The following is a 27,248-nucleotide window of genomic DNA, read 5'->3' on the forward strand; positions in this document are numbered from 1 at the left end:
CACTCCCCTGGTCGTCATCAGAACTCCCTCCCTGGTGGGGATAGTCTGGCGCAAACCGCTGCCTCTGCACTAACCTGGGCCCTTATCTTATTAAAGGTGGGAAGCCTTCCCTGTTCGCGGGAGACCACTAGTATCTACACATATAGGCTCCTCCTAGGTTGAATCAGCTGAGCCAGCACCAGAGGAAGAAACTCCGAAAAACAACCCCACATCTCTAAGGAGAAATGAAAGAAAGCAAAACCCACCCTCTCCACTCCCCACCTCCCCAGGCCCCATGTCTCTCCTGGTCTGACGTTGACATTGTTAACCGACTTCGACTTGTAAGCACTGGGCCTTGTTCTCACGACAGAGCTCATCGCAGACCTGTGCTCAGGGCATGGAAGCAGCATTAGAATAAAATCCCGTGTGGGTGCAGTCCTGGGTCTTGACCGGGTCTCTTGTTCATTATCCCCATCCAACCCGAGCTCCCATTTCTGACGGCAGAGATGGAAGGAGGGTGGTCCTTTCCTGCCACTGTCGCTCAGATGCCTGGTGCAACAGCTCTGGGACCCTGGGAGGGTCGTCTCCCTGGTCTGAGCTTCAATTTCCCAATCGTCAAAGTGGAGGGATAATACCCACCTTTGGAAGTGCTTTGTAAATGGTGTAGTGTTATACAAATGGGATGTGTTATCTTTATGACCCATTTTCCTCTTCCAGCTCTGTTAAGGAGTAAACAAAAAGTGTAGGGATTGCAGTGATGTTGCATTTGGGAGAAATTAAAATATGCTCACCATTAGCAAGCTCTTAGAAAATGTGTAGGAAATTAAATTTGCATGGATCATTTTGAGAGCTCGGAATTGTAGGGGTGCCTAAGGTATCTGTCTGCATGAAATCGCTACCCCATCTGTGCCGCCAGCTAGCTGTTGGGACAGATGGACTGTTCCTGCCCTTTGGTGATGATGTAAGTTTAGAAGATTACAGAATTGTCTCTGGCTCCTCTGGAATCGACAGATATTTGTTTTAAAATCTACACACTTGTAGGGGCATCCCTGGTGGCGCAGTGGTTGAGAGTCCGCCTGCCGATGCAGGGGACGCGGGTTCGTGCCCCAGTCTGGGAAGATCCGACATGCCGTGAAGCAGCTGGGCCCGTGAGCCATGGCCCCTGAGCCTGTGCGTCCGGAGCCTGTGCTCCACAACGGGAGAGGTCACAACAGTGAGAGGTCCGCGTACCGCAAAAAAAAAAAAAAATTCTACACCCTTGTGCCTTAGGTTAAAAAAAAAAATCTGGAAGTGGAAGTTCTGGGAGAGTGGAATTGAATAAGTAATTTTATTGTTAAGAAAATATAATAACCAGTGTCTCTTGGTCACGTGTGAATGCCCTGTTATTGTATCAGGTTGGACCCTTACCTAGAAGATCTAAGCACTCTCTCCATCCCCCACCCCTTTCTTCCCCCAGGGCACATCGTTATTGAAATTACTGAGGCCCTGGCATGGAGATGGCTGCCAAGCCTATCTTCCTCAATCATACTCTGTCACTTGAGTCAGTCATAGAATTGCTGTGTGTCCCTGGATGACCCATTTGCCCTCTCTGTGCCTTGGCTTGTAGAGTCACTATTTGGAGAGATTTTTTTTTTAAGGTCATATTTGAAATGAAGCAGTGTTTTAAAATATCCATAGGTGGTACGGCAGGCATGCTTCTTAATTGCCAATTATTATTCCTTGGGCATTATTAAATGACGTACTCTTGAGGGAGTGTCCCTCATCGCTGGCTGCCACGCTGAGCCATCTAGTGGGGCCCCTGGATCAATGGACAGAGGATCAGCAATCATGGCTGTTTTGGGCTGTGATCTGAATCGGGGGCCCGTCAGACAGGCTTCCCAGGGGGCAAGAGTGGTTGGTCATCTTCTTATAGTCTGTCAGGAGAGGTCTCCTTGGTAGCTAGATTTTGCTAGAATTGTCCTCATCTGTTTCAGGGACCTGCTTTTCCCCCCAGAGACCTCCTTCCTCCAGGAGATGGGTTCATCTTCACAGGTCAGTTCTTCACAGTCTGAGAACAAGGAGATGTTAATCATTTCCCCAGAAGACTTGGAGTTTCCTTCCCAGGGGGACCCAGTGTAGCCCTGGGACCACGGGACCTTGAATATCCCGTCAAGTATATCTGGGCCCTGGTTGATCAAATGGACAAGTGTAAAGTTTCCACATGCTGTGGGGTGTGTGTGCTGGTATGTGGGTGGGGTAGGGAGATAGGAGGAAATGCTGACCACCTTGTAAAGCAAACTTGCCAAGGCCTGCTTACCCGGCACAGTTTGGCCAGAGTTATGCTTCCCTTGGGATGATCAAAATTCCTTCCTCTATTTCATTCTATTCTTCCCAGATCTCCTCACACCCCCTGGGGGGAACCACCATCTCCTGGGTGACTTCTAGCCACTTACTGGACCAATCCCCAGTTCAAAATCTGTTTGGACGAGGTGGGCGACCACCAGGAGGAGAGCATTGGTGAACCCGGCTGCACGGTGCTGCTGGGGCTGCTGCAGAAGAATCGCAGGCGACAGAAGAGGATGGGACAGGGTATGCTCAGCATCGGCTATGCTGTCTACAAGGTACTCTGGAGCTGGGGTCAGCCGTCACGGCACGCCTGATGTCTTTGGTCAGAATATTTTGCCCAGCAATTGAAGCGAATCTTTCTTATTGTTTGGATGTCCCTAATCAAGCATTTTCCTTGCTCCCCAAAATGCCTCCCCCAGTGGCCTTACTGAGGCCTGAATTCCACAATTAGAGACTCATTCCTCTGGCTTAAATCTCTACTGGTAACACTGAGACATGTAATTCATTAAGCTTTGTCTGTCATTGAGGGTTCAGTGTAACTACACTTATTAGACTCTCTCCAGGTATAGGCTTCTCAGGGGACAGGAGCCAAGAAGGTGACACAAGGAGTATGAGGACATCACAGAGTGGGGGAAGGGAGCCAAAGACAAATCCTCTTTCTCCCTGGGCAACCTTGAAACACTTGTTGGGACACACAAGGCGTGGGCTGCGGTGAAAGGAGCCCCAGGTCATTTTCAGTTCTAGTGTCTCTGGACTGAAGGTCACAGCTGGCTCTGGGCTCAGGCATACCCCAGTTTGCCCTGTAACCACCCCTCTATAGATTTCACAGCCTAACAAGTAGGTTAAAGCAAGACCTCTGGGTCTTGACAAGTCTAGCCAGGATCAAATTGGAATCCACTTATTTTACGTAGGCAAAGACTTTTTATAACGAATTCCGGAGGGATTCATGGTGGTTGTTTTTATAGAATTTTGTCAAAAGTGAATTTCTTGGGAAAAATACAATTCTAATGAGAAACACCAAGAGCTGGCTGGAAGCCCAACATCTCAGTATACATAAGTGCATGGGAAAGAAATACTGTAATAAGAAACCAGTAAGGAAAAGTGCAATCGTCGAGCTCACGTGACCTCCAGCCCCTTTCTTTCTCTTATTTTGGAACTTAGAGCTTTAGAGTTTAGTGTGTGTGTGTGTGTGTATGTGTGTGTATTTTGTGTTGGAGGAATGGGAGTTGGCAAATAATTGCTGCTTGATGGCTGGAGAAAAGTATTTCAAATAAATAAGCTCCAATTCTACTCCAGCGTATCCCTTCCATCCCCACCTAGAATGTAAGTAGGACCAGAGGAAGAGCAGAAGGTTATCGACCTCAGGGTGCTCACAATCTAGAGGGGAAAACCACACACACACTCCACTAACTACAGGGCAGGTCAGATCTGCAATGACGGGGACCAGCACGGTGAGCTGAGGTCTCCTCAGAGAGGGATAGCTTCGTGGAGGAGAAGAATTTGATCAGGGTGTCAAAAAATGAGCTGGAGGGCTTCCCTGGTGGTGCAGTGGTTGAGAGTCCGGCTGCCGATGCAGGGGACGCGGGTTTGTGCCCCGGTCCGGGAAGATCCTACATGCCGTGGAGCGGCTGGGCCCGTGAGCCATGGCCGCTGAGCCTGCGCGTCCGGATCCTGTGCTCCGCAACGGGAGAGGCCACAACAGTGAGAGGCCCGTGTAATGGAAAAAAAAAAAAAAAAAAAAGAGCTGGATTTCAAAGGTGGATGAGGGAGAACATTCCAGCCATAGGGGACATCATGTGCTTCTTGACAGCTGGAGAGGAAGTGACAGTTTGGGAGAGCAGGCAGGAGGCGGACGTGGCCAAAGGGTGGGCTGTATGGGGACTGTGGCCACCAGCTCTTCATCCACCAGCTCTACCTTCTATAACCGGATCCACAAAGCGTTCTTTCAAAGGTACGTGAGCTAACACACGGAAATAGCTTTGTGGGCATGGCATTTGCTCTCGTAAATAATATATACGGCATGTCAAGTTTTCAGACATTAGTTTACAGCTGCTTATAAAATAACCCCATGTATGTGATCCGTGGACCTTCCTCTTACAGCCAGAGGCATATAAATTAGAGCATGACATCTGTGAACACAGCCACTTTAACGTTAGGGTGAGGAAGGTGTACAGCCCTGTAGGGAGTGTCTGTGCCTGGGCTTGTAGAAAGTACCTGGTGTTGGAGAGAGGCCATGTAGGGATTGCAGGGGGTACCATTCTCTGACCCCTGGAACTGCCTCTTCTGGCTTTAACTGTCTGCAAACTGGAGTCTTGTTTGAGGTGGGAAAACTGACAGTGACTGAGGAACAGCCAGAAACCCCCAAAGGCTAAAAAGCCCTGCTCCTCCGCCCCGCTCTCTCCCCTGTAATCTTTCCTGCTGTGACAACAGGCTCCTGCCACGCAGACCTGTCATTTGCATTCAGGATATCTTGCATTTCAAAGGTGACTGTCCCTTTCCATCCATCAGTGGGCAATGCTGGCCTGCGCTCCTGTCTGGATGCTGCGGCTGGGGACTTGTGCCACCTGAGGCCTGGCTGGCTGGCTTGCTCAGTTCCTGCCTGGGGCCTCTTGGCAGTGGATTCAGAGCATATCGCCTGCGGCGGTGGGCGGGGTGAATGCAAAGACAGCCGAGGTGGTTGAGAGTCCCTGCCCAGGGGGTGAAGGCTGTTGGGAGGCAGATCCCCCGAGGACCTCTGCTCTCCCAGACAGCCGGGGCCTCTACATGCGGGATTTTAGCTTTAGATGCAAACTTAGAGGAGTGACAGTGACTGCAGACTTTTCTACCTCTGCTGCCAATTATAAACGGGGGCTCCAGAGTGAGGATGCCAGCTCATCCAAATTTTCCCTAATTTTTTCCCTCAGAGTTGGCAGCTGCCCACAGACCTAAGCCACAAACAATGCCCTTGCTACTCTTCTGGTCAAAAGAGCCTGCTTGGGAGGGGCAAAGGTGGGAAAAGGACAAGGGGGGATTGAACCCCCTTCAGAGCCTTCTCTGGCATGGGAGGACTCCCACTCTGCATCTGGGATCTCCTATGGGCATCACCATTTTCATTTGCAAATAATAGAACCTAACTCTACCTAGACTAGTGAAAAAGGAATTTACCAGCTCATGTCACCAAACCCAGGAAAGGACAGGGATGCTTAGGACAGGGGACGTGCCTGCTGTCAGGACCCTTTCTCTTCACATCTCCCCTCTGGTGTCAATGCCATCTTCCTGGTCTGGCTTTCTGCACAGTCTCTCTAATATCACCCACATAAAACAAGGGGGCCCCTTCCCTTAGTTCCAATTTGAAAATCCGAGAGGAGTCTGTGATGGACTCAGCTTGGGTCACGTGCCTATTCCTGGACCAATCCCTGTAGCCAGTGGTGATTAAATTATGTCTCCAGTTGAGTGAGACCCCTTTCTGGCCAAGCCCTTGATCTGGAGGCCAGGTCTCTAGGTCTGTAAGATGTTAGTTCTCCTTTAACCCCCAAGGTTAGTCCTCCTCAAACATTTGGGGTCCTGGTAGATTATACAATGTGAAAATAAAGGAGAACCTTCTTTTTCCTTTCGGATTTCTAGGACTCAGTAGTCCACAGATGGCCTTGAAAATTCACCAATGACTTTCCAGTTTCAGAAATGCTAATGACTCTCGCTTTAGCACAGAATTCCTCCCAGTGGCCCAGGACTGCACAGCCTGTGGGCCAGATGTGGGGAGGGACACGAAGGCACAAAGGGAGGCCCACGGCACCCTCAGGTGACATGCTCTTGTCTCCTGCCCTGTAGGTCCCCAAAGAGATATGTGAACACTGACGGAGATGTCCTCCTTGGTAAGGAACAGCTGGGCTGCCTTCGTGATGGGCACCCAGTGGCATGAGCTTCCTCTGATGGAAGCCGGTTCTCCCACAAACCGACTCCCACAGGATCCGGTGAGCTGCTAACCCTGAGAGAGCTGGTAAAGACACTTGGGTCCCACCCGCCAGGAAGGGAACAGTGGTGACCTGTGCCCCTTGTGTGCCTGGTGGTCTGATACAAACAAGATGACTGTAGCTCACTTAGGCTCCTGTTTATCTAGCCGACAGAAATAAGGGCCCAGAGAAGGAAGCACCAACTTTATCTTTTTGGCTCCCAGCTTTTCCTGCATCTCCTCAGTGATTTACAGCTGGGTTAGAGAGGCATGTCATCAGGGTCGTACTTACATCTGGGGTTTCCTGCTACGGTCCCAGGCCTCACCCAGCTATCCCGGTGACCTCGTGGGCAGGGGCTGGTGGGGTGCTGTGAGACTGCCTCATCCATGCAGCTGGCACACAGTCAGGTCCCAGCTCGTCCCAGCCCAGTGAGTCTCTCCTTGGCTGCACGCTACGGACACCTGGAAGCTCTTAGACATCTCCATGCCCAGACCAATTACGGCAGAATCTCTGGGGTGATTCCAATGTACGGCCAAGGTTAGGAACCACTTGTTCTGTCTGGGGCTACCCCAGCCGGAGTCTATTACTCGAATGATGTAGGGGTACGTTTGCCCTGCTGTGCTAATCCCTGCTCCCCCGGGGTTCTCAGCCTTGGCCACCTGGTAGCGTGTGCCAATGAGGCCCAAGTTCACAGGTTCCAGCCTATGCCTTCTTCCAAGGCTGCCGATCACTGGTCTACCCTGCCTGATGGCTCCCAGATGCATATTATTGGTTATGGAGGCAACAGACAAGAGCGAATGGATGATTTAGAGCGTGCCCCTCTTCACTACTCAAAAGTATTTAAATTCAAACGTGCATTAAGTCTGTTGGATGGTGGCTCCCATCAGAAGTGGCCCGTCTATGAGAGCGAGGTCCTGAACACACAGTGGAGCCTCCAGGAGCATCTCCTGGTGCTCTCCGTGCATCGCTGTGGAGCCTGTGCTCTGCAAGTGCCGGTGGCTCTTTGGTTCCAAGGCCTGGGGGCTTGTGAAAGCACAGGCTGCTGGGCCCCAGCCCCAGAGTCTCTGATTCCGCAGGTCTGGCTTGGGGCCCGAGGACCTGCACTTTCAACCAGCACCCCAGGGGTGCTCACGCTGACCCTGGGCCCACACACTCGTGGCTGGGCCAGGCCACGGGGAGGTGCGAAGGCCAGGGCCCTGGTGGCACATGCCTGTGTGGAGTCCCCAGTAGGACAGAGGGGCCCCAGCTCCTGCCTCCGTGCTCTCCACCTCCCACTCTGGCCTCCCAGGTGAGGCTTCTGCAGTGTGTCCTGCCCCTGGGTTCCTGCTACAACTCAGTTTGCCCCATTCCCTTCCCACCTCCCACCCCACACTTCTCCTTTTCCCCTGCTGGTTGCCTGTTTCCTCCCCTCGCAGTCATCAGGGAGGGCAAGAATGACATTTAGCCCCTTAACACTTGCACTCAGCCAAGGCCTTGCTGGCCATGCCCCCAGCATTCTGCCCACAGTAGAAAACTTCTGGTGGGGGAGGATCCCAAGGCTGTGGCTGCTCTAGTGCCCAGGTCAGCAGGGGCAGGCTGGGGGGTCCCGCTGTGATGCAAAGAGGGTCGGGTGACCGTGAATAGACACTGTCTACCCTGGGGTGGGCAGTCCAGCTCTTGGTCACACAGAAGTCACAGCCCTCGCAGCTTACCAGCACCTGCGCTCTGTCACAGGCATCTTGATGAAGACTGGTCATGAAGGTACAGTGCAATGGGGAGGCTTAATCACAGCAGTAATAATACCGGCAACAGTGTTTCCAAAGCACTCTGTAGCCACTAATTAGCCCGTGGCATATGACCACAACCTCCCTCTCCCTCCAACAAACAGATGGGTCTTGGGGAACATCTTCCCCCTCCCAGGAGGGCCAGGCCTCCCTCGGGGTGGCCACCCCCTCTGTCTGCCTCCCTGCCCCGCCCCCCTCCCCCAAATCTGATCACCCTGGTTACCTCGCAGAGCAATTTTCCAAGCCAGGCCAAGGTGAGCAGGCCCTCCTGGCTGCTGTTGCTTGGGAACCAGGATTTAAGACACAGGCCTGTATTGGGGAGCTCAGTGCCACACCCCCAGGTACAGCTGCAGAGTGAGAGTCTGTTGGATTCAATGAGGGATGATTCATGAGGACAAGTATCCAGAGAGAAGCTGAGCACACCTGCTGTCCAATCCTTCGTTTACGCGGGAAGAGGGCAAGGGGTCTGGCCAAGGTCAGTGCCTCAACCTGGGCCGGGCACCCAGAGGTGCTCTGAACACATTTGATGATGGGCACACGGTGAGCTCACGACAGAATCCAAGGCTTCCTGATTCTCAGCCCGGGGTTAAAAATCAACTGTCCCTAAATTAGTGCGATAAAACCCAACTCTGGGGCCTTCATCTTCCAGGATTTCACAAGACATTGACCCTGACTGTTGCTTTGCACAGCTGGAGAGCCACACGGATGAGCACCTGGGCCGGGTCTTCTTCCTGGGCCGCCAGCCTTCCGCCTGCTCCAGCACCTACGTCAACCTGCACGAGGTTTCGGCACGTGTGCAGCTGCCCCCCGGGGAGTATGTGGTGGTGCCGTCCACCTTCGGGCCCTTCAAGGACGGCGACCTCTGCCTGAGGGTGTTCTCGGAGAAGAAGGCCAAGGCCCTGGGCGTGTTCTTTCCCTCTGGGGTGGCGGGGGTGACAGAGGGACCTGGCTCCGCGCAGGTGCAGGCCCTGTCACTGTGCGGGACCTACCCCCGGCTCCCAGAAGAAATTTGTAGAACACCATAGATCTCAAGGGTCCTTCACTAGGTGTCCCGCTACTGCCCCTACATGTTGGTCTGTAGGACATGGGGGAGTTTTCCTTAAAAAAGGTCAAGGCTAGAGAGAAAGGGCACCAGTAACAGCCTGGTTAGAGCATTTTCCTCGCAGCAGGGATGGGCACTGCATAGAGGAGGATCTAGATGAGAGCACCGCCTCTTCCCTTACACACACCACACACACACACACACCACAGACATACACACACACAACACAGACGTATACCACACACATCCACAACACATACACACACACACACATGACACACAACACATACTACACAACACACAACACACACACACCACAGACATACATACCACATACACAGATCACACACACAACACAGACGTATACCATACACATCCACAACACATACACACACACACACAACATGCAACACATACTATACAACATACAACACATACACACACCACATACACACTGCACACACAACACACACACCAGACATACACATAGCACAGACATACACACCACACACACACCACACACATCACACATACCACATACATATACACACCACACACACCACAGACATACACACACCACACACCACACATACTACACATACCCACAACACACACGCCGTACATACACACAGACCACATATTACCACACACACACCACAAACAGACCACACACACCTGATATACATTACACATACCATACACACACATCACACACACCACACATACATAACACATACATAGCACACACATATACACCACACACATTCCACATGTCACACACACACGCACACACAAATACCACATACACAGACCCCACACATTGTATAAACCCCCCCATCCACCACACACACCACACACACACCATACATATACATCACACACACACATGCCATACATACACACACACACACCACGCTGCACCACGTAAACCATGTACGCGCGTGCGTGGACACGTGGGCTGTGGGCTTGGTGGCTCATCCCTCAGACACCATTTCAACAGGGATTCACATAGCTGGGTTCCTAGGGGAAGATGAGAATAGTAACTGGGGCAAGGTGGGGAGAGAATTCCCCAGAAGAGTGATCCACCAGTGGGAACATTCTAGATTCCATGGGGTGCCCACTGAACTTGGCAGTTCTTGTCTCTGGTGAAAAACTCAGGGTGGGGGGCGGTTGGGGAGGTGAAGGGAGGGGACCTGGTTCAGTTTATGCAGTTTGGTGCTAGTAGGAACTGAAGGTCTTGCGTAGGAATCCAATCCCTCAGCAGAGTTAAAAACTTCCTAAAAGAACCTAGCCATTAGCTGTATGTTTGACTTACTCATAGTTGTTTTTTTCTTTCTTTGTGTTTTAGGGAAATTGGGGATGTAGTACCTGGAAACCCACATGAGGTATGCCGCATTTTAGTATGCCAAGCTCTGACACTGATGCATAGCAGTCATTTGGGATTTCTTATTGATTCATAACTGCTCTTTATATATTGAGGATGATAACTTTATTCATCAGGGCCACAACATTTTCTAGGTCCTGGCTCTTCCTGATGAAGATGAGATAGACGCAGCACCCGGAACCCAGGCTTTGTAACACATTCCTATCCCGTAGGGGGAGTCTGAGTGTCCCCCACATTCGGACAGGTGGATCCTCAGAGCACTTGCTGTGAGCTTGAGCACTTCTGGGTAGGATGGAGAAGGCGATGGGAGAAAGAGATCTAGTCCCTGCTCTTAGACAGACTTCCATCCAGTCTTTTAGACAAATGACAGAAGCATAAGGAAAAAGATGAAGGGCAGCTCACGCCAGCAATGGATCTAAGCCTGTGTGAATGTAGTCTGAGGGTGCTGGAGTGAGCACCTCCTTTGGGAGGCTCCGTGGGGGAGGTCATTTCAGAGCAGACTTTGGAGGAAGAAATGCACAGAGTCTGTGGGTTCACCTGCCTCCCTCCCTCTACCCCTCCCTCCCTGCCCTGTTTCTCAGATGCGGTGCACAGAGGCAGCAGGTTGAGTGTGGCTGTTTTGTAAGGGGTAGTGGTATTATTTGGCATATATCAAATCTTTAAGCTCTTATTTCTGCAGATGCATGGGGAGGTGCCAAAGATGGACCCATCTTGCCCTGGGGGCGGGGCAGTTATGCCGTGAGTCTATTAGATAGAAAACATGTGCCCCATTGTCTGTTCCTTCTCATTCCCATTAGTCTCTGAACTGGACTTGGTGCCCAGTAGTTAAGCTAATGGTCAGTAGTGGCCCCTGCCTTGAGTCAGCTGCAGTTCCTGACACCAGAGGCCCTTTCTGTGCTTCTGCCGCTGGGTGGTCCCAGATGGTCAGAGCTCTCCCTCCTGCCCCCTTCCCCTTCCCCATTGCAGGTAGATGCCAGCTCAGCCTCTTCCCTGCCCCCCAGGCCTTGTCTCTCACAGTAGCTGCTCCTCCTAGCGGTCCCAAGTGTGTTAGAAAGGCCAGTGTGCCAGTGTGGAGGGTGTGGATCTGAGTCCACAATTCAGGTGGGAAGAACTATCCTTCCCCCACTCCCCCTTTTTTTTCCCTGCTAAATCAACTTAAAACTGACTCTACCATCATCAGAAATTCTACAAATAATAAACGCTGGAGACGGCCTGGAGAAAAGAGAACCCTCCTACACTGTTGATGGGAATGTAAATTGGTACAGCTACTATGGAGAACAGTATGGAGGTTCCTTAAAAAAACTAAAAATAGAGCTACCATGTGATCCTGCAATCCCACTCCTGGCCACATATCCAGAGAAAACCTTAATTTGAAAAGACACGTGCAACCACAATGTTCATAGCAGCACTATTTACAATAGCCCAGACATGGAAGCAACTCAAGTCTCCATCAACAGATGAATAGATAAAGAAGATGTGGTATATATGATGATGAAATATTACTCAACCATAAAAAAGAATGAAATAGTGCCATTTGCAGAAACATGGATGGACCTAGAGATTATCACACTAAGTGAAGTAAGTCAGACAAAGACAAATATAATATGACATCACTTATATGTAGAATCTAAAAAAATGATACAAATGAACTTATTTACAAAATAGAAACAGACTCACAGACATAGAAAACAAATATATGGTTACCAAAGGAGAAAGGAGGGGGAAGGATAAATTAGGAGTTTGGGATTAACAGATACACACCACAATATATAAAATAGGTAAACAACAAAGACCTAGTATAACTATACTCAATATCTTGTAATAAACCATAATGGAAAAGAATATGAGAAAGAAAATATATACATATATTCTTCCTCATACTCTGAATATATATATTTGAATCACTTTTCTGTACACCAGAAACTAACACAATATTGTAAATCACTACACTTTAATAAAAAAAACTTACTGGGCTTCCCTGGTGCGCAGTGGTTGAGAGTCCACCTGCCAATGCAGGGGACACGGGTTCGTGCCCCGGTCCGGGAAGATCCCACATGCCGCGGAGCGGCTGGGCCCGTGAGCCGTGGCCGCTGAACCTGCGCGTCTGGAGCCTGTGCTCCGCAACGGGAGAGGCCACAACAGTGAGAGGCCCGCGTACAGCAAAAACAACAACAACAACAACAGCAAAAAAAAAAAAACCCAAAAACTTACTAACCCCCCATTTCAGGAGTTCAATCTCAGTCATTGTTGGGGTGCACCGTCTCCACCTCCCATGGTCTTGGCGTTTTCTGAAACACCAGGAAGTCTGTACCAGTCACGGGTCCTCACTATTCTCCCTTGAGATGCCCACTGTCTCAGCTCATAGGTTCCTTCAGGCAGCTCTTGGGCTTCTGTACTAGGTCTGCGGCTTAGAATCTTTGGTAAACTAGGAGTCGCCAGGCCTAGGGGACAACCGTCCCTTGAGGTCCCCAGAGTATCATGTATGGAGCCATACAAGGGTTCCCATATTTCAGGGCCCTGGGAACGGCCAACATCTTCTTGGTCTCAGGGAAACTTGGCCTTTTCTCTTTAAGGTACCCCTCCCCCGACACACACACACACACACGCACACACACACGCACACACACACACACACACACACGCCACAGGGATAATATATTCAGGGGACTTAAGACTTTATAGGAGACAGGAAGAGCCATTGCCCTTGCCTTCAAGAACTTCTGTTTTCCTCCCTCCAGAAATCTCCAAGACTTGGACAGCTGGACATTTAAAGGGCCTGCTTGGAATGGGGGAGGGACAAAAGAAAGCAATTGAACAAACACACTAGAGAAGTGTTGCAAAGATGCTGTCAACATGTAATATGACAACAGTAAAATAATACCTGTTTTTGCCAGGTTGCCTTCCCATTTCCAAAGCGTTTTCATGTATATTTTCTCAAAGCAACAGATAATTCCACTACGTTAAGGTCCTTGAGAGCAAGGACCATGTCTTGTTCACCACTACATCTCAGACACAGATACAGAACAGTTCCCAACATGTGCCGGGTGTCCAGTAAATATTTTTTTGAAGGAGTGAACGAACTGAAGTACCATTTGCCAGACCATGTATGCCATCATTTAAAAGCATCTTTCTCCCTGGTATCCAGAAATTCCCATGTGCAATGACATCCCCTAGTGGTGAAGTACCTGCTATGCACCCGTTTGTGCCCGTGTCCATTTTTTCTTTCACTTTTTTAAAATAAATTTTTATTGGAGTATAGCTGCTTTACAATGTTGTGTTAGTTTCTGCTGTACATCAAAGAGAATCAACAACACATATACATATAACCCCTCTTTTTTGTATTTCCTTCCATTTAGGTCACCACAGAGCACTGAGTAAAGTTCCCTGTGCTATGCAGTAGGTTCTCATTCATTATCTATTTTATACATAGTAGTGTAAAAATGTCAATCTCCCAATTCATCCCGCCGCCCCCCCTTCCAAGGGGGACTTGAACTTTTAATATGCTTTGATATTGCACGTTTTCATGTATAACTTGTGTCATTTTTATAAGTACCGTATTTGAATGTCTGCATGATTCCTAGGTAAGAAGGCCATACAGTTGCTTTAATAGAATCCTCCCTATTACTGCAGTTGACTTCTATAGCCAGGACCTTCCCAGTCCCTGAGGGGGAACAGTAGAACTGGAAGGCCAGGAATATTAAGGCCGGTGCTGTAGAGCTGGAGAAGGTGGGTCTGAGCAGCCAGCCCAATCCGCAGCCCTGAGATTTATCCTTATTGAATAGCTCTAGTCTATTTCTTCCTTTTTTTAGAGATTTTTTTTTGATGTGGACCATTTTTAAAGTCTTTATTGAATTTGTTACAATACTGCTTCTGTTTTATGTTTCGGTTTTTTGGCCACGAGGCATGTGGGATCTTAGCTCCCTGACCAGGGATCAAACCTCCACCCCCTGCACTGGAAGGTGAAGCCTTAATCACTGGACTGCCAGGGAAGTCCCTCTTCCTCTCTCTTTCTTCCCCCCTCCCTCCCTCCTTCCCTTCCTTCCTTCCTTTCTTTCCAGTTCATACTTATTTTCCCCCAGAATAATAGAATATTACTCTATGTTCAGAATCTGTAGACTTCACACTAGATTCAGGTTATCGTATATTTTATTACATGGATGATAAAAAGCTTTTATTCTACAAGACCACTTTAAAATCATACATGTGTGATGAGAAGTATTTATCATTTCTTCTAAAAACTTTAGATGTATTTTTGGATTTACTCCTCATAAATGTAAACAGTATGATAGGCATTAAAACCCCTGTGTTATCGACGAGGAAGCAGAGCCCTGGCGAGGCTGAGTTGCAGTAGGGTGCTGAGAGCAGCTGCTCTGGGGGTCAGACTGGTGGCTGGCGAAACAGCACACAAGCTTGACTTTGAATCCTGCCTCCACCATGTACCAGCTGTGTAATCTTGGCCTGCTACTTAACACTTTTAAACCTCAGTTTCTCCATCTGTGAAATGTGGATAGCAATGAGACCAATCTCATAGAGCACTCATGAGTATTAAATGAACCAATCTATGTATAGTACCTGACAGGTAGTAAGTGCTCAACAAAGGTAAGTACTATTACTACCGCTGCTACTCTTAATAGTACAGTATCATTGGGCCAGATCAGGCCTTTTGTACTTTCCTGAGTGATGGTTTTGGAAGAAATTGACTTGGTTTTCTGAAACTCTTCAAGACATCTGGGAAACTTGTGACTTTTCTGTCTGGTGATGACAGTCATTCCATTTTGCAAAGAGCCCATGGTCATATCAGAAAGTCTCTAGACAGTCATTCATATAACGATTAGCAATTTTCGAAGGACTTTGACACACATTAGTTCTCATTTGATTCTCAAATGACCCCATGTAACAAGCCTAGTTAATTTAATACTGGACTTCAGGAAATGGATGTCAGAGCCCTGAGATGGAGTTTCGTAATTGGTCAGTGGGGTGTTTGAACTCCTGTCTTCTGGCTTCCAGTTCTGCTGTTTCCACTAGGCTGTGACTTTAACTCCTTGTTAATCATGTTGCTATTTCAGAATCTGGTGAAAGCTAAGAAAACACATGTTAATGTTACTCCCAATTTTCATGCAATACCTGAAGTTCACAGACCCCTTGAAGGTCATCAGTGAATCTCTTTTAGGAGCCCACAGACCCAGACTGAGATTCTCTGCTGTCAGTGTCGCCACCGATCTCTGAAAGCGATTCAGGGTTGAAATCAGAAATTCAGGTTTGGTGGGGATCACTTCCTCACATCGCTGATAAAGGAAGCCCCTAGACCCCTGGACCTTGCTGGATGGAGAGCTCCTGGGGCCAGGACCTTGGACCTCTCCTGTTTACTGTCATGTGCCCCCATCCACCCAGTGTCCGACACACGACAGATACGCGACAGATGTAGTGAATGATGAGCGAATGAATTTTAAATCTTTGTCTTTCATTCTCCTCAACGGGTCCCATCTTAACTTTGCAATTGCCCTGCCTTTTAGCCACACCCCAATGAGGTGGACAAGAAGACGGCCAGCTCTGGAGCCTGTTTGAGAAGCTTGCAGGAAAGGTGAGTACAGGGCATAGACAAGCTCCCAGACAGGCAGGAGAGTGTTCTGGAAAGCTCAGCTCACCTGAGTCTTTCCCCTCGCATCTCCGTGAGTATAAACGATGAGGCCGCAGGTCTCCCGTCCCCCAACTCTGTCTGTTGCCACTTTCCTGTCTTAAACCTGAGAGGCCTTTCCTGCACTGCTGGGGAGAGGAATCTTGGGACCAAGGCCATTTTTCTTGCTGTGTTGACTGCTTTTTGAGAAAACAGAAAATCCGAATCTCCAGATCCTACCAAAAGCCTTTCTGTGTGTAAACTGGCCCTGTTGGATCAGAGCCCTGACTTTATAAAAAGCGGGGAGGCAAAACTTCCCTATATCAATATCCTTCAGAGGTGAGAGGAATCGCTCAGCCCAGGTGGCAGGCGGCTCAGTTAACCTGGCCTGGGATTACTGTTCACCGGCCCGCCACCCTGCCTGCCCTCAGGGACACCAGCGGAGCTTGGGCTGCGGAATTCAAGTTGGCCCAGGTGCCGGCACCGCTCAGGGGCACATGGAGCCAGGGGAAGATACTGGTGTGCCCCCTGTTTCTTCCCTCCCTGTCCTGCTGACTTAGTTTATTGTGATTCCAGTCCTGTGAGGCCATAAGTCAGAGCAGACTCAGGACTGCAAGTGTCAAAACTGGCCCCACAGATACAGTGAACGCACTGCTCTTTGAAGGATAATAAGGTTTGCCAAAGGGCCTTGGAAGGCATCCGTCATCTTGGGCGGCCATAACAATGTACTGCAGACTGGGAAGCGTATGAAACAGAATAAACAGAAATTTGTTTCTCACAGTTCTGGAGGCTGGAAGTCTGAGATCAGGCACGGTTGGATTCTGGGGAGGGCCTTCCTCTAGCTTGCAGACTGTTGAAGTCTCGCTGTGTCCTCACAAGGTGGAAAGAGGGTGAGGGATCTGTCTGGGGTTCCTTTTATAAGGGCATTAATCCCACTCAAAAGGGCTTCACCCTTGGGCTTCCCTGGTGACGCAGTGGTTGAGAGTCCGCCTGCTGATGCAGGGGACACGGGTTCGTGCCCCGGTCTGGGAAGATCCCACATGCCGCGGAGGGGCTGGGCCCGTAAGCCATGGCCACAACGGGAGAGGCCACAACAGTGAGAGGCCCGCATACCACAAAAAAAGAGCTTCACCCTCATGACCTAATCACCTCCCAAAAGTCTCTCCTCCTAATACTATGACATTGGGGATTGGATTTCAACATATGAATTTTTGGGGACACAAACACTCAGTCCATAACAGAAGGTAAAAACAATGCTCTCCACCTTGCAGGGAAGCTCAGAGCCACTTTCTAGATTGAAGGATAGCATAGAAGAAAATACATCAGAATCCTTGCAGAAGATAAAACCTGGGAACAAAATTCCTTTATATAGCCATTAAAAAAAGCTTTGCAAACATGAGTCAATCTGTGTTTTAGATGGGCGCTCAGACCAGTGTTTTTGCTAACAAAACCTTGTTGCCTTAGCTGCCAAGGGACCATATTTTATTTAGAACATCAAGACTGATAACAAAGTAAAAGTTCCTATTTGTATAGTTTTTCACGTACCTTATCTTTTCTCTCCGGCCTGGTGGGACAGTATTGGTCACTGTCCCTGCTCTGCGGGTGAAGGGTCAGGCACAGAGAGTTAGGGAGCTTGCTGGGGCACAAGGCCCGGTGAGGGATAGGCCAAGATCTCAACATCCCATTCTTGGCCTGGAGGCTTTTCAGAGCGTCCCCAGGTCTTATTATTGGGACTGACCGTGCCGTGCTTGAATGAGGCCAGCTGTGCTCACAGGCAAGGCTTCCCTGTGCAGCTCCCACCTCCCTGGTTTCTGGTAGAATAGCCTGGGCCTGGCTGGTGGAGGCGGGGAGAAGTGGGGCCCCATGGGGACAAGTGATGAGACCACACCTCGCCAGAGGAAGTGACTTGGCTAAGGTCGCATGGAGAGTAAGGGACGGAGTCACGACTGGAACCCAGATCTCAGTCCAGCATCCCTTCTCTGAGCCTCATTCATCGTCCTGCCCGAGGTCTGCCCTCCAGCTCAGAGTTAAGGGACGAACCGTCCTACTGGCTCAGTGTTTATCCCAAATGCACGTGGGAAATCCTACTCCCCTAAATTTCTACTTCCAGTTTGAGATGGGCTATGCGTGAAATAGCAACTCCCATAGGTGCAGTGAGGAAAGCGGGCACTTTGGGGTGAGACAGTCTTAGGTTTCTGCCACTGGTGGCTGTGAACCCCCAGCAGTTACATCACATGGAAATGACGATTACATGGTGAATGTATGTGGTGTTTAGCAATCACAGTTTCCTTAACTCTAACATGGGTGCAGAGCTGTTGTGAGGGTTTGAGGATGTCCCACATCAGGCGTGTGACCTGTCAGCACTGCCTCCTATTATTGCTTCTTGCCATGTCTTGGTCTTGGGTTAGACAAGCCCAGAGAGAGGCAGCAGGCACCGTGTGCAGCCTTCTGCAGAAGGTGTACCCCGCTCACGCCATTAATATACACTTCCCACCCGGCTATGGGGGCCCCAGAGAAACTGTGAATTGGAGTTTTTTAAAGATGTCGCAGCCTTTTAAAATCATAGAGTCAGTGGACCTGGTGTCTGACTCTACATGAACTTAATGTCTTGAAACGCTTGTCAGGGCCTGACGTGATTTGCATTTGGGTTCCTCTTTCTAGGATTCTGAGATCAGTGTCAATGAGCTCAAGACGGCTCTGAATGAGGTGTTTTCCAAATGTAAGTTCTTCCTTGGGGCTTTTCAGGAAGTCTGGGAGCCTAAGACAGATGCTGGGGTGGGGGTGGGGTAAGGATGGGTGCAGGCACTGGGCCAGGGGCACTGCAGATGGGGACAAGGGGCCTTTGGCCTCTGGCCCAGGGCCCTGATTCCCTCTGGGCTGATGGAGCATCCAGCAGGTGGGAGAGGCTGGAGCGGGAGGGGTGCTGGGCAGGATGAAGGCGGGGCTGGTGCTGGGGCCAACCGGCCCTGCAGGAAAGAGTCCTGAGTCTTGGGAGGAAAGAAGTTGGGCTGAGAGTAAGTGAAATTTTCCCGCCAAATTAATAACTTTGCTACAGTGGGAAACTGCGCAGCTTGAAGATCTTGTTCTGTAGTGCATCCCTGGGGAAAGCGTGTGGAGGGGAGGATTCTGACTGTCCTAGGTCGTGACAGTTCTCCGTCTTTAGACTTTAGCAAGCCCCGGGGGCTGTCAGAGGATCAAGCTGCACCCAGGTTGAGGAAAGCCTTGCTCCTTCCCTCTGAACCGCAGCCCCATGTAAGCTGGCACGGAACTGGCTTCTTGTTGGGCCCAGGGATGGGCCAGGGTCAGGCTTCCGCCTGGTTGAGTGATGGGCATGTTCACCCATGGCAACAGGACAGGGGGTGAGCATGCAGGATGGAGGGGCAAGGCCGGGTGTGTGCCCACCTGGGGCCGAGCAGCTCCCCAGGGCTCAGAGCCCAGGCGCAGGCTCAGAGACACCCCGCCCTGCTCCAGCTCTCCCTCCTGCCTTGCAGAGAAAGAGCCCAGGGAAGAAGGGAGGATTTGCAGGGCCTTTGGTTCCTTCCTGCCTTGGCTCTCAGGTGTGGGCAAGGTGAGTGTGGAGCCAGGGACTCTCAGGTGTGGGCAAGGTGAGTATGGAGCCAGGGATGGCTGTAGCTCTCAGGAGATACCTGCAATTTAGCAGTAAGGATAACGGCTGCCGTTTGAGGGCTGTGTGTCATGGTTGAAAGCTTGGGCTATGCAGACGGGTGGCCTGCGTTTAAATCCCAGCTCTGCCTGGGTCGTGTGATCTTGAGCAAATTATTTAACCTCTCTGGGCCTCAGTTTCCTTATCTATAAAATAGGGATGAAAGTATCTACCACATGGGGTTATTTGGAGGAGTAGAAGCACAGTGCTTAGAACAGTACCTAGCCAATAAAAAGTTAGCTGGTTTATTAAGAACTTGCCATATACCAAGCACTATGCTAGGAAGTTCACTTCCATTATCTCATTTTAGCCCCAATTAGCTTTGGGGGCAAGTACTGTTCTTATTGATGCAGAAAGAAACCAAAGCTCAGAGATATTAGTTTGCTGAAGTCCCGGTGGCTTGTGAGTAGCAAAGCTGAGGTTCAGACACTGAACCCCGATGCCAGTGCCCACCTGTGCCACCCCCAGGGGGCCCTGCCCAGGGGACTGCCGCCATGCTCTCTCCTTTTTGTGGCGCTCACACCTGGCTCCGTACTCTGGCTGGCGTCCTTGGTGGCTTCCTACCAGGGAGATTATTTCCCCTGCCTTCAAATGGTCCTGACTCCCTCCCCTCTTTTCTATTTAAATATTTAGGAACAGACATCAAATTCGATGGATTCAACATCAACACTTGCAGGGAGATGATCAGCCTGATGGATGCATCCTTTAAATGTCACATTATTTTTACTCTGATCCTGATTTTCAGGACTCCTCCACCTCTCCCAGTGAGACGGAGGCAAGGGAAAGAGGGAGAAGGGAACCAGCATTTTCTGAGCATATGGCAGGTACTTTCTTGAGCTGTAAAGGAAGATGTCATCTCATTTTTGCTCCTCAGTAAGCGCGAGATGATCCATTTTACAGGTGAAGAAACCGAGATGTGCCCTGTTGAAGTGACTTGTTTAAAAATCCTTTAATTCAAAGACAGCAACTATGTGGCATTTGTGACCCGCCTCCTGTTCATCACAGTATTCCTCCCACGAGGCTCCTCCCACGAGGCTCCTCCCACGAGGCCCCTCCCACGAGGCCCCTCCCTCCTCCTTCTCCCCGGCTGTTTCTATCCCCGGCTGTCTTTGTCTCCCAGTATTGACACGGCCACCACCAGTAGTTGAGAAATATCACACAGGATAAAACCTGTTTGTCACTCTGACCCAGTTTAACCCTCGCTGTGTATTGAAGAATGAGTAAGAGACTTGGGGAGGAATGGGGAAGGTTAGGGCATCCTAGGTGGAAGGAACGGCTTAAATGAAGCGCAGAGTGGGGAACGGTGGAACATCACTTACTTGAAACTTGGCCTCAGGTGGGTCCAGGTTACCGTTCTCCATGGTGGTGCTGGTGAAGGTGATTTCTTTGAAAACTGGAGCCTAGGAGGGTGCCCCTCAGTTCTGAGGGCTTCATTCGTGATAAGATCTGATGACCTTTGGGGCGGTGGGAATGAACTGTACTTACACGGTAGTCACGCAGAGCGGTCCTGGTTAGCCAGCACGCGTGTGCTGCCCTCTGCTGGGGGTGTCAGCCACGGAGAGCGGGTGCTATCCCTGTGGTCCCAGAGCTTCAGACGCTGGGACTCTCCAGCCCTGTGTCCTTCTATGAGGTCGGCATGGTCCACAGTTTAATTCGTGAGCCACAAAGAACTGTTAAGCATCGATTCATTTTTCTACAAATAGTTCCTTGATTTCTGAATCATTCTTCTCAAACTTGCCTATCGACTTTAACTTAGATTTGAGGGTGACCTTGTAGTCACTCACTCATTGTTCCCAGGGGTATTTGCATTTTCATGGCTCCAGGAGGACTGTGACTCAGTCATTCTTCAAGAGGGTCTGTTCCACGGTTTGGATGCTTTGGGGCAGTGGTTCCGAACCCGGATATGCAGCAGAGCTGCCCATGGAGCCTTGTGTAAATATAACAGCTTTATTGAAATATAATTCACATACCATCCAATGTACCCATTTATAGGGTACCGTTCAATGGTTTTTAGTATATTCACAGAGTTGTATAAACATCAACCACCCATTTTAGAGCATTTTTATCACCCCCAAAAGAGACCCTGCACCCATATTAGCAGTCACTCCCCTTTTCCTCTCAACAACCTGAAACCCTCTGCCCTACAACAACTTTGTCTATAGATTTGCCTGTTCTGGATATTTTCATGTAAATGGAATCATATAACATGTGGTCCACTATAGCATGTATCAGCACTTAAAAACCATGAGGTTTTAACAATCCAGTTGCCTGAGTCTCACTCCTGGAGATGCTGATTCATTAAGTCTGGGATGGGGCCCGGGAGCCTGTAGGCAATTCCATCTGGGATTAAGGATACATTGGTGCTCTGGGACAAGGGCTTTGGAACAGACAGGAGTCCAAGTTCTGGCTCCACCACAGTTATTGAATGCTCTGAACCTCAGTTTCTTCTCCCGGAAAATGGAATAACAATATGTAGCTTGTGAGGATGAAATGAGATACAAGTATACATGGGACTAGCTAGACCAGAGCGTTAGCCCTCCTTGTAGACTACTTTTCTCAGGTATGTTGGTTGAAGTATTAGGACTTGAAGGCTGTGGTGCATCCAACACTCAGCGTGGATCGTGGAAATAAGGACACAGACTTTCTTAAAGGGTGAGGTTTATACTCTTGGGTGTAAATGTGACTTATTGTTTAGCTAGTTGAAGGAGGTGGGAATGATGTTCTCTTTCAGAATTTTAACACCTGAGCTGTAACACACTGGTGTCTAGTGATTAGTTGGGATGGCTGAGAAAAGGGTAGAGTTTCAAAGAGACTGAACTTCATGAGGGTAGGGACAGTTCAAAACCAGCCCCCCAGGTCGAGCCCAGTGCTTAATCAATATTGCTGCACACAGAGAATTGCACACAACCCCTGGCCTGTTTGGGTTGAGCAGTGGCCTCTGAGCCAGCTGTGCTCCTGGGACCGTGTCCCAGGGTCCCAGGAATCAGTGTTGAGAAGCTCAGAGCTCCTTCAGGACACCAGACAAACATCTGTAGACCATGTGGCAGAGAATCCCGATCCCGTGCTCCTGAGGACTCTTTTGATAACATTAAAAAATATATATTTATTTATTTGGCTGCGCCGGGTCTTAGTTGTGGCACGCAGGATCTTCATTGCCGTGTGTGAGATCTTCGTTGCGGCATGCGGGATCTTTAGTTGTGGCATGCGGGATCTTTAGTTGCGGCATGTGAACTCTTAGTTGTGGCATGTGGGATCTAGTTCCCTGACAAGGGATCGAACCCAGGCTCCCTGCGTTAGGAGCGCAGAGTCTTAGCCACTGGACCACGAGGGAAGTCCCTCTGATAACATTTTGACATCAACTATCAATGACATCAATATCAACCAGACATTCAAATCTGGAAGGGAATTTACAACAGACCATAGAGCTCAACCCCTCAATGACCCAGAATGACGAGGGTGCTGGATACTAATGAACGGAGGGCGTTAGGCTCCTGACTTGCCCTTTGCTCCTAGCTCTGTACCTGACCTCAAAGGAGGGCCTTGGTGAGTGTTTGACTCTTTAATCTTTATTTGAATTTGTCTCCCACCAACATTCCCCACCGTGACCCCAGGGCCCTGCTTACTACAGACACGGATGTTCACTGAGGTCTTAAGACACTCACTGTGCAAGGTCACAAGAGAACAAAATCCATAGAGCATGTGGAATCTGGGCTTGATCATGTTGGCCTTTAACCTGCTTAGAGCGATGGGATGGGCACCTTGGGGCTGGTGGAATTCAAGACGCTCTGGTTGAAGATTCAGAAGTAGCTGGTAACCCCTCTCTCCCTGTTGTGCATACTCTGGGCTCTTGTCACCGTCCTCTGTTCTGTTTCTAGACCCTCGCCTTCCGTGACACCCATTCCTGATCTATTTGCTGCCTTGGTCTGACCAGATCGTTCATCATGGTCAAAGGCAACACCAAACCTGGACATACTGTTCAGGAAGGACTAAGGAGTCAATGAGAGATTGCCAGTTCTGTCAACGGAAGTGCTGTCAATGTGCCAGTGCTGTCACAGGAAGTTCCCCTGTTCACAGGGCAAAAGGACTAGCACCGGCCCTCAGCCCAAGCTCTTAATTTTGTTCTGGAAACTTTTTGGGAGGAATCAGTGAAGCCTTCTCTGAGGGTGTCCCTGGCCTTCTGAGGAAGTGGTGGGGTGGAGGGAGATGGTTCTGCAGGGGCCACAAAAAGCTGTTTTCTACCTGGAAATTTTCTTCTACTTTACGAGATCTATCGGGAAACTGATTATAACCACTTGGGGACCATTGATGCCCACGAGATGAGGACAGCCCTGAAGAAGGCAGGTGAGGACACATCCTGTAGACAAGGTCTTGAGAGCCAGATGTGCTCACTTTATTTTATTTTAATTTTTAAAAACTTTTATTTATTTTTAACATTTTAATTGAAGTATAATTGCTTTACAATGGTGGGTTAGCTTCTGCTTTATAACAAAGTGAATCAGTTATACATATATCCCCATATCTCCTCCTTCTTGCGTCTCCCTCCCAGTCTCCCTATCCCACCCCTCTAGGTGGTCACAAAGCACTGAGTTGATCTCCCTGTGCTATGCAGCTGCTTCCCACTAGCTATCTATTTTACATTTGGTAGTATATATATGTCCATATATACACTACCACTCTCTCACTTTGTCCCAACTTCCCCTTCCCCATCTCCGTGTCCTCAAGTCCATTCTCTAGTGGGTCTGCATCTTTATTACCATCTTGCTCCTAGGTTCTTCATGCCTTTTTTTTTTTTTTTTACATTCCATATATATATGTTAGCATACAGTATTTGTTTTTCTCTTTCTGACATACTTCACTCTGTATGACAGACTCTATGTCAATCCACTTCACTACAAATAACTCAATTTCACTCCTTTTTATGGCTGAGTAATATTCCATTGTATACATGTGCCACATCTTTTTTATCCATTCATCCGATGATGGACACTTAGGTTGTTTCCATCTCCTGGCTATTGTAAATAGAGCTGCAATGAACATTTTGGTACATGACTCTTTTTGAATTATGGTTTTCTCAGGGTATATGCCCAGTAGTGGGATTGCTGGGTCATATGGTAGTTCTATTTGTAGTTTATTAAGGAACCTCCATACTGTTCTCCATACTGGCTGTACCAATTCACATTCCCACCAGCAGTGCAAGAGTCTTCCCTTTTCTCCACACCCTCTCCAGCATTTATTGTTTCTAGATTTTTTGACGATGGTCATTCTGACTGGTGTGAGATGATATCTCATTGTAGTTTTGATTTGCATTTCTCTAATGATTAATGATGTTGAGCATTCTTTCATGTGTTTGTTGGCAGTCTGTATATCTTCTTTGGAGAAATGTCTATTTAGGTCTTCTGCCCATGTTTGGATTGGGTTGGCTGTTCTTTTGTTATTGAGCTGCATGAGCTGCTTGTAAATTTTGCAGATTAATCCCTGTCAGTTGCCTCATTTGCAAATATTTTCTCCCATTCTGAGGGTTGTCTTTTGGTCTTGTTTATGGTTTCCCTTGCTGTGCAAAACTTTGAAGTTTCATTAGGTCCCATTTGTTTTCTTTTGTTTTTATTTCCATTTCTCTAGGAGGTGGGTCAAAAAGGATCTTGCTGTGATTTATGTCATAGAGTGCTCTGCCTGTTTTCCTCTAAGAGTTTGATAGTTTCTGGCCTTACACTTAGGTCTTTAATCCATTTTGAGGATGGTGTGTTTCTGTGTATGGTGTTAGGGAGTGTTCTAATCTCATACTTTTACATGTACCTGTCCAGTTTTCCCAGCACCACCTATTGTAGAGGCTGTCCTTTCTCCACTGTACATTCCTGCCTCCTTTATCAAAGATAAGGACCGTATGTGTGTGGGTTTATCTCTGGGCTTTCTACCCTGTTCCATTGATCTATCTTCCTGTTTCTGTGCCAGTACCATACTGTCTTGATTACTGTAGCTTTGTAGTATAGTCTGAAGTCAAGGAGCCTGATTCCTCCAGCTCCGTTTTTTGTTCTCAATATTGCTTTGGCTATTCGGGGTCTTTTGTGTTTCCATACAAATTGTGAAATTTTTTGTTCTAGTTCTGTGAAAAATGCCAGTGGTAGTTTGATAGGGATTGCATTGAATCTGTACATTGCTTTGAGTAGTAGAGTCATTTTCACAATGTTGATTCTTCCAATCCAAGAACATGGTATATCTCTCCATCTATTTGTATCATCTTTAATTTCTTTCATCAGTGTCTTATAATTTTCTGCATACAGGTCTTTTGTCTCCTTAGGTAGGTTTATTCCTAGATATTTTATTCTTTTTGTCGCAATGGTAACTGGGAGTGTTTTCTTGATTTCACTTTCAGATTTTTCATCATTAGAGTATAGGAATGCCCGAGATTTCTGTGCATTAATTTTGTATCCTGCTACTTTACCAAATTCATTGATTAGCTCTAGTAGTTTTCTGGTAGCATCTTTAGGATTCTCTATGTATAGTATCATGTCAACTGCAAACAGTGACAGCTTTACTTCTCCTTTTCCAATTTGGATTCTTTTATTTCCTTTTCTTCTCTGATTGCTGTGGCTAAAACTTCCAAAACTATGTTGAATAAGAGTGGTGTGAGTGGGCAACCTTGTCTTGTTCCTGATCTTAGTGGAAATGCTTTCAGTTTTTCACCATTGAGGATGATATTGGCTGTGGGTTTGTCATATATGGCCTTTATTATGTTGAGGAAAGTTCCCTCTATGCCTACTTTCTGGAGGGTTTTTATCATAAATGTGTGTTGAAATTTGTCGAAAGCTTTCTCTGCGTCTATTGAGATGACCATATGGTTTTTCTCCTTCAATTTTTTAATATGGTGTATCACACTGACTGATTTGCATATATTGAAGGATCCTTGCATTCCTGGAATAAACCCCACTTGATCGTGGTATATGATCCTTTTAATATGCTGTTGGATTCTGTTTGGTAGTATTTTGTTGAGGATTTTTGCATCTATGTTCATCAGTGATATTGGCCTGTAGTTTTCTTTCTTTGTGATATCCTTGTCTGGTTTTGGTATCAAGGTGATGGTGGCCTTGTAGAATGAGTTTGGGAGTGTTCCTCCCTCTGCTATATTTTGGAAGCATTTGAGAAGGATAGATGTTAGCTCTTCTCTAAATGTTTGATAGAATTCGCCTGTGAAGCCATCTGGTCCTGGGCTTTTGTCTGTTGGAAGATTTTTAATCACAGTTTCAATTTCAGTGCTTGTGATTGGTCTGTTCATATTTTCTATTTCTTCCTGATTCAGACTTGGCAGGTTGTGCATTTCTAAGAATTTGTACATTTCTTCCAGGTTGTCCATTTTATTGGCATAGAGTTGCTTGTAGTAATCTCTCATGATCTTTTGCATTTCTGTAGTGTCAGTTGTTCTCCTTTTTCATTTCTAATTCTATTGATTTGAGTCTTCTCCCTTTTTTTCTTGATGAGTCTGGTTAATGGTTTATCAATTTTGTTTATCTTCTCAAAGAACCAGCTTTTAGTTTTATTGAACTTTGCTATCAC

General features: G+C 48.3%; 1 protein-coding gene across 1 annotated transcript in view; it reads left to right on the forward strand.

Annotated features, from left to right (window-relative positions):
• Positions 1 to 27,248, forward strand: part of LOC116742202 (calpain-8-like) — a 47,571-nt gene that overhangs the window by 14,199 nt on the left and 6,124 nt on the right. Inside the window, 9 exon segments of the mRNA XM_032609573.1 lie at positions 2,404 to 2,579; positions 8,686 to 8,903; positions 10,387 to 10,423; positions 15,936 to 15,954; positions 15,957 to 16,003; positions 18,698 to 18,755; positions 20,334 to 20,398; positions 23,442 to 23,506; positions 23,959 to 24,041. Coding sequence (XP_032465464.1) covers positions 2,404 to 2,579; positions 8,686 to 8,903; positions 10,387 to 10,423; positions 15,936 to 15,954; positions 15,957 to 16,003; positions 18,698 to 18,755; positions 20,334 to 20,398; positions 23,442 to 23,506; positions 23,959 to 24,041 — 768 coding nt within the window.

The sequence above is a fragment of the Phocoena sinus genome, chromosome 1 (assembly GCF_008692025.1).
Source record: "Phocoena sinus isolate mPhoSin1 chromosome 1, mPhoSin1.pri, whole genome shotgun sequence".
Classification (NCBI taxonomy): domain Eukaryota; kingdom Metazoa; phylum Chordata; class Mammalia; order Artiodactyla; family Phocoenidae; genus Phocoena; species Phocoena sinus.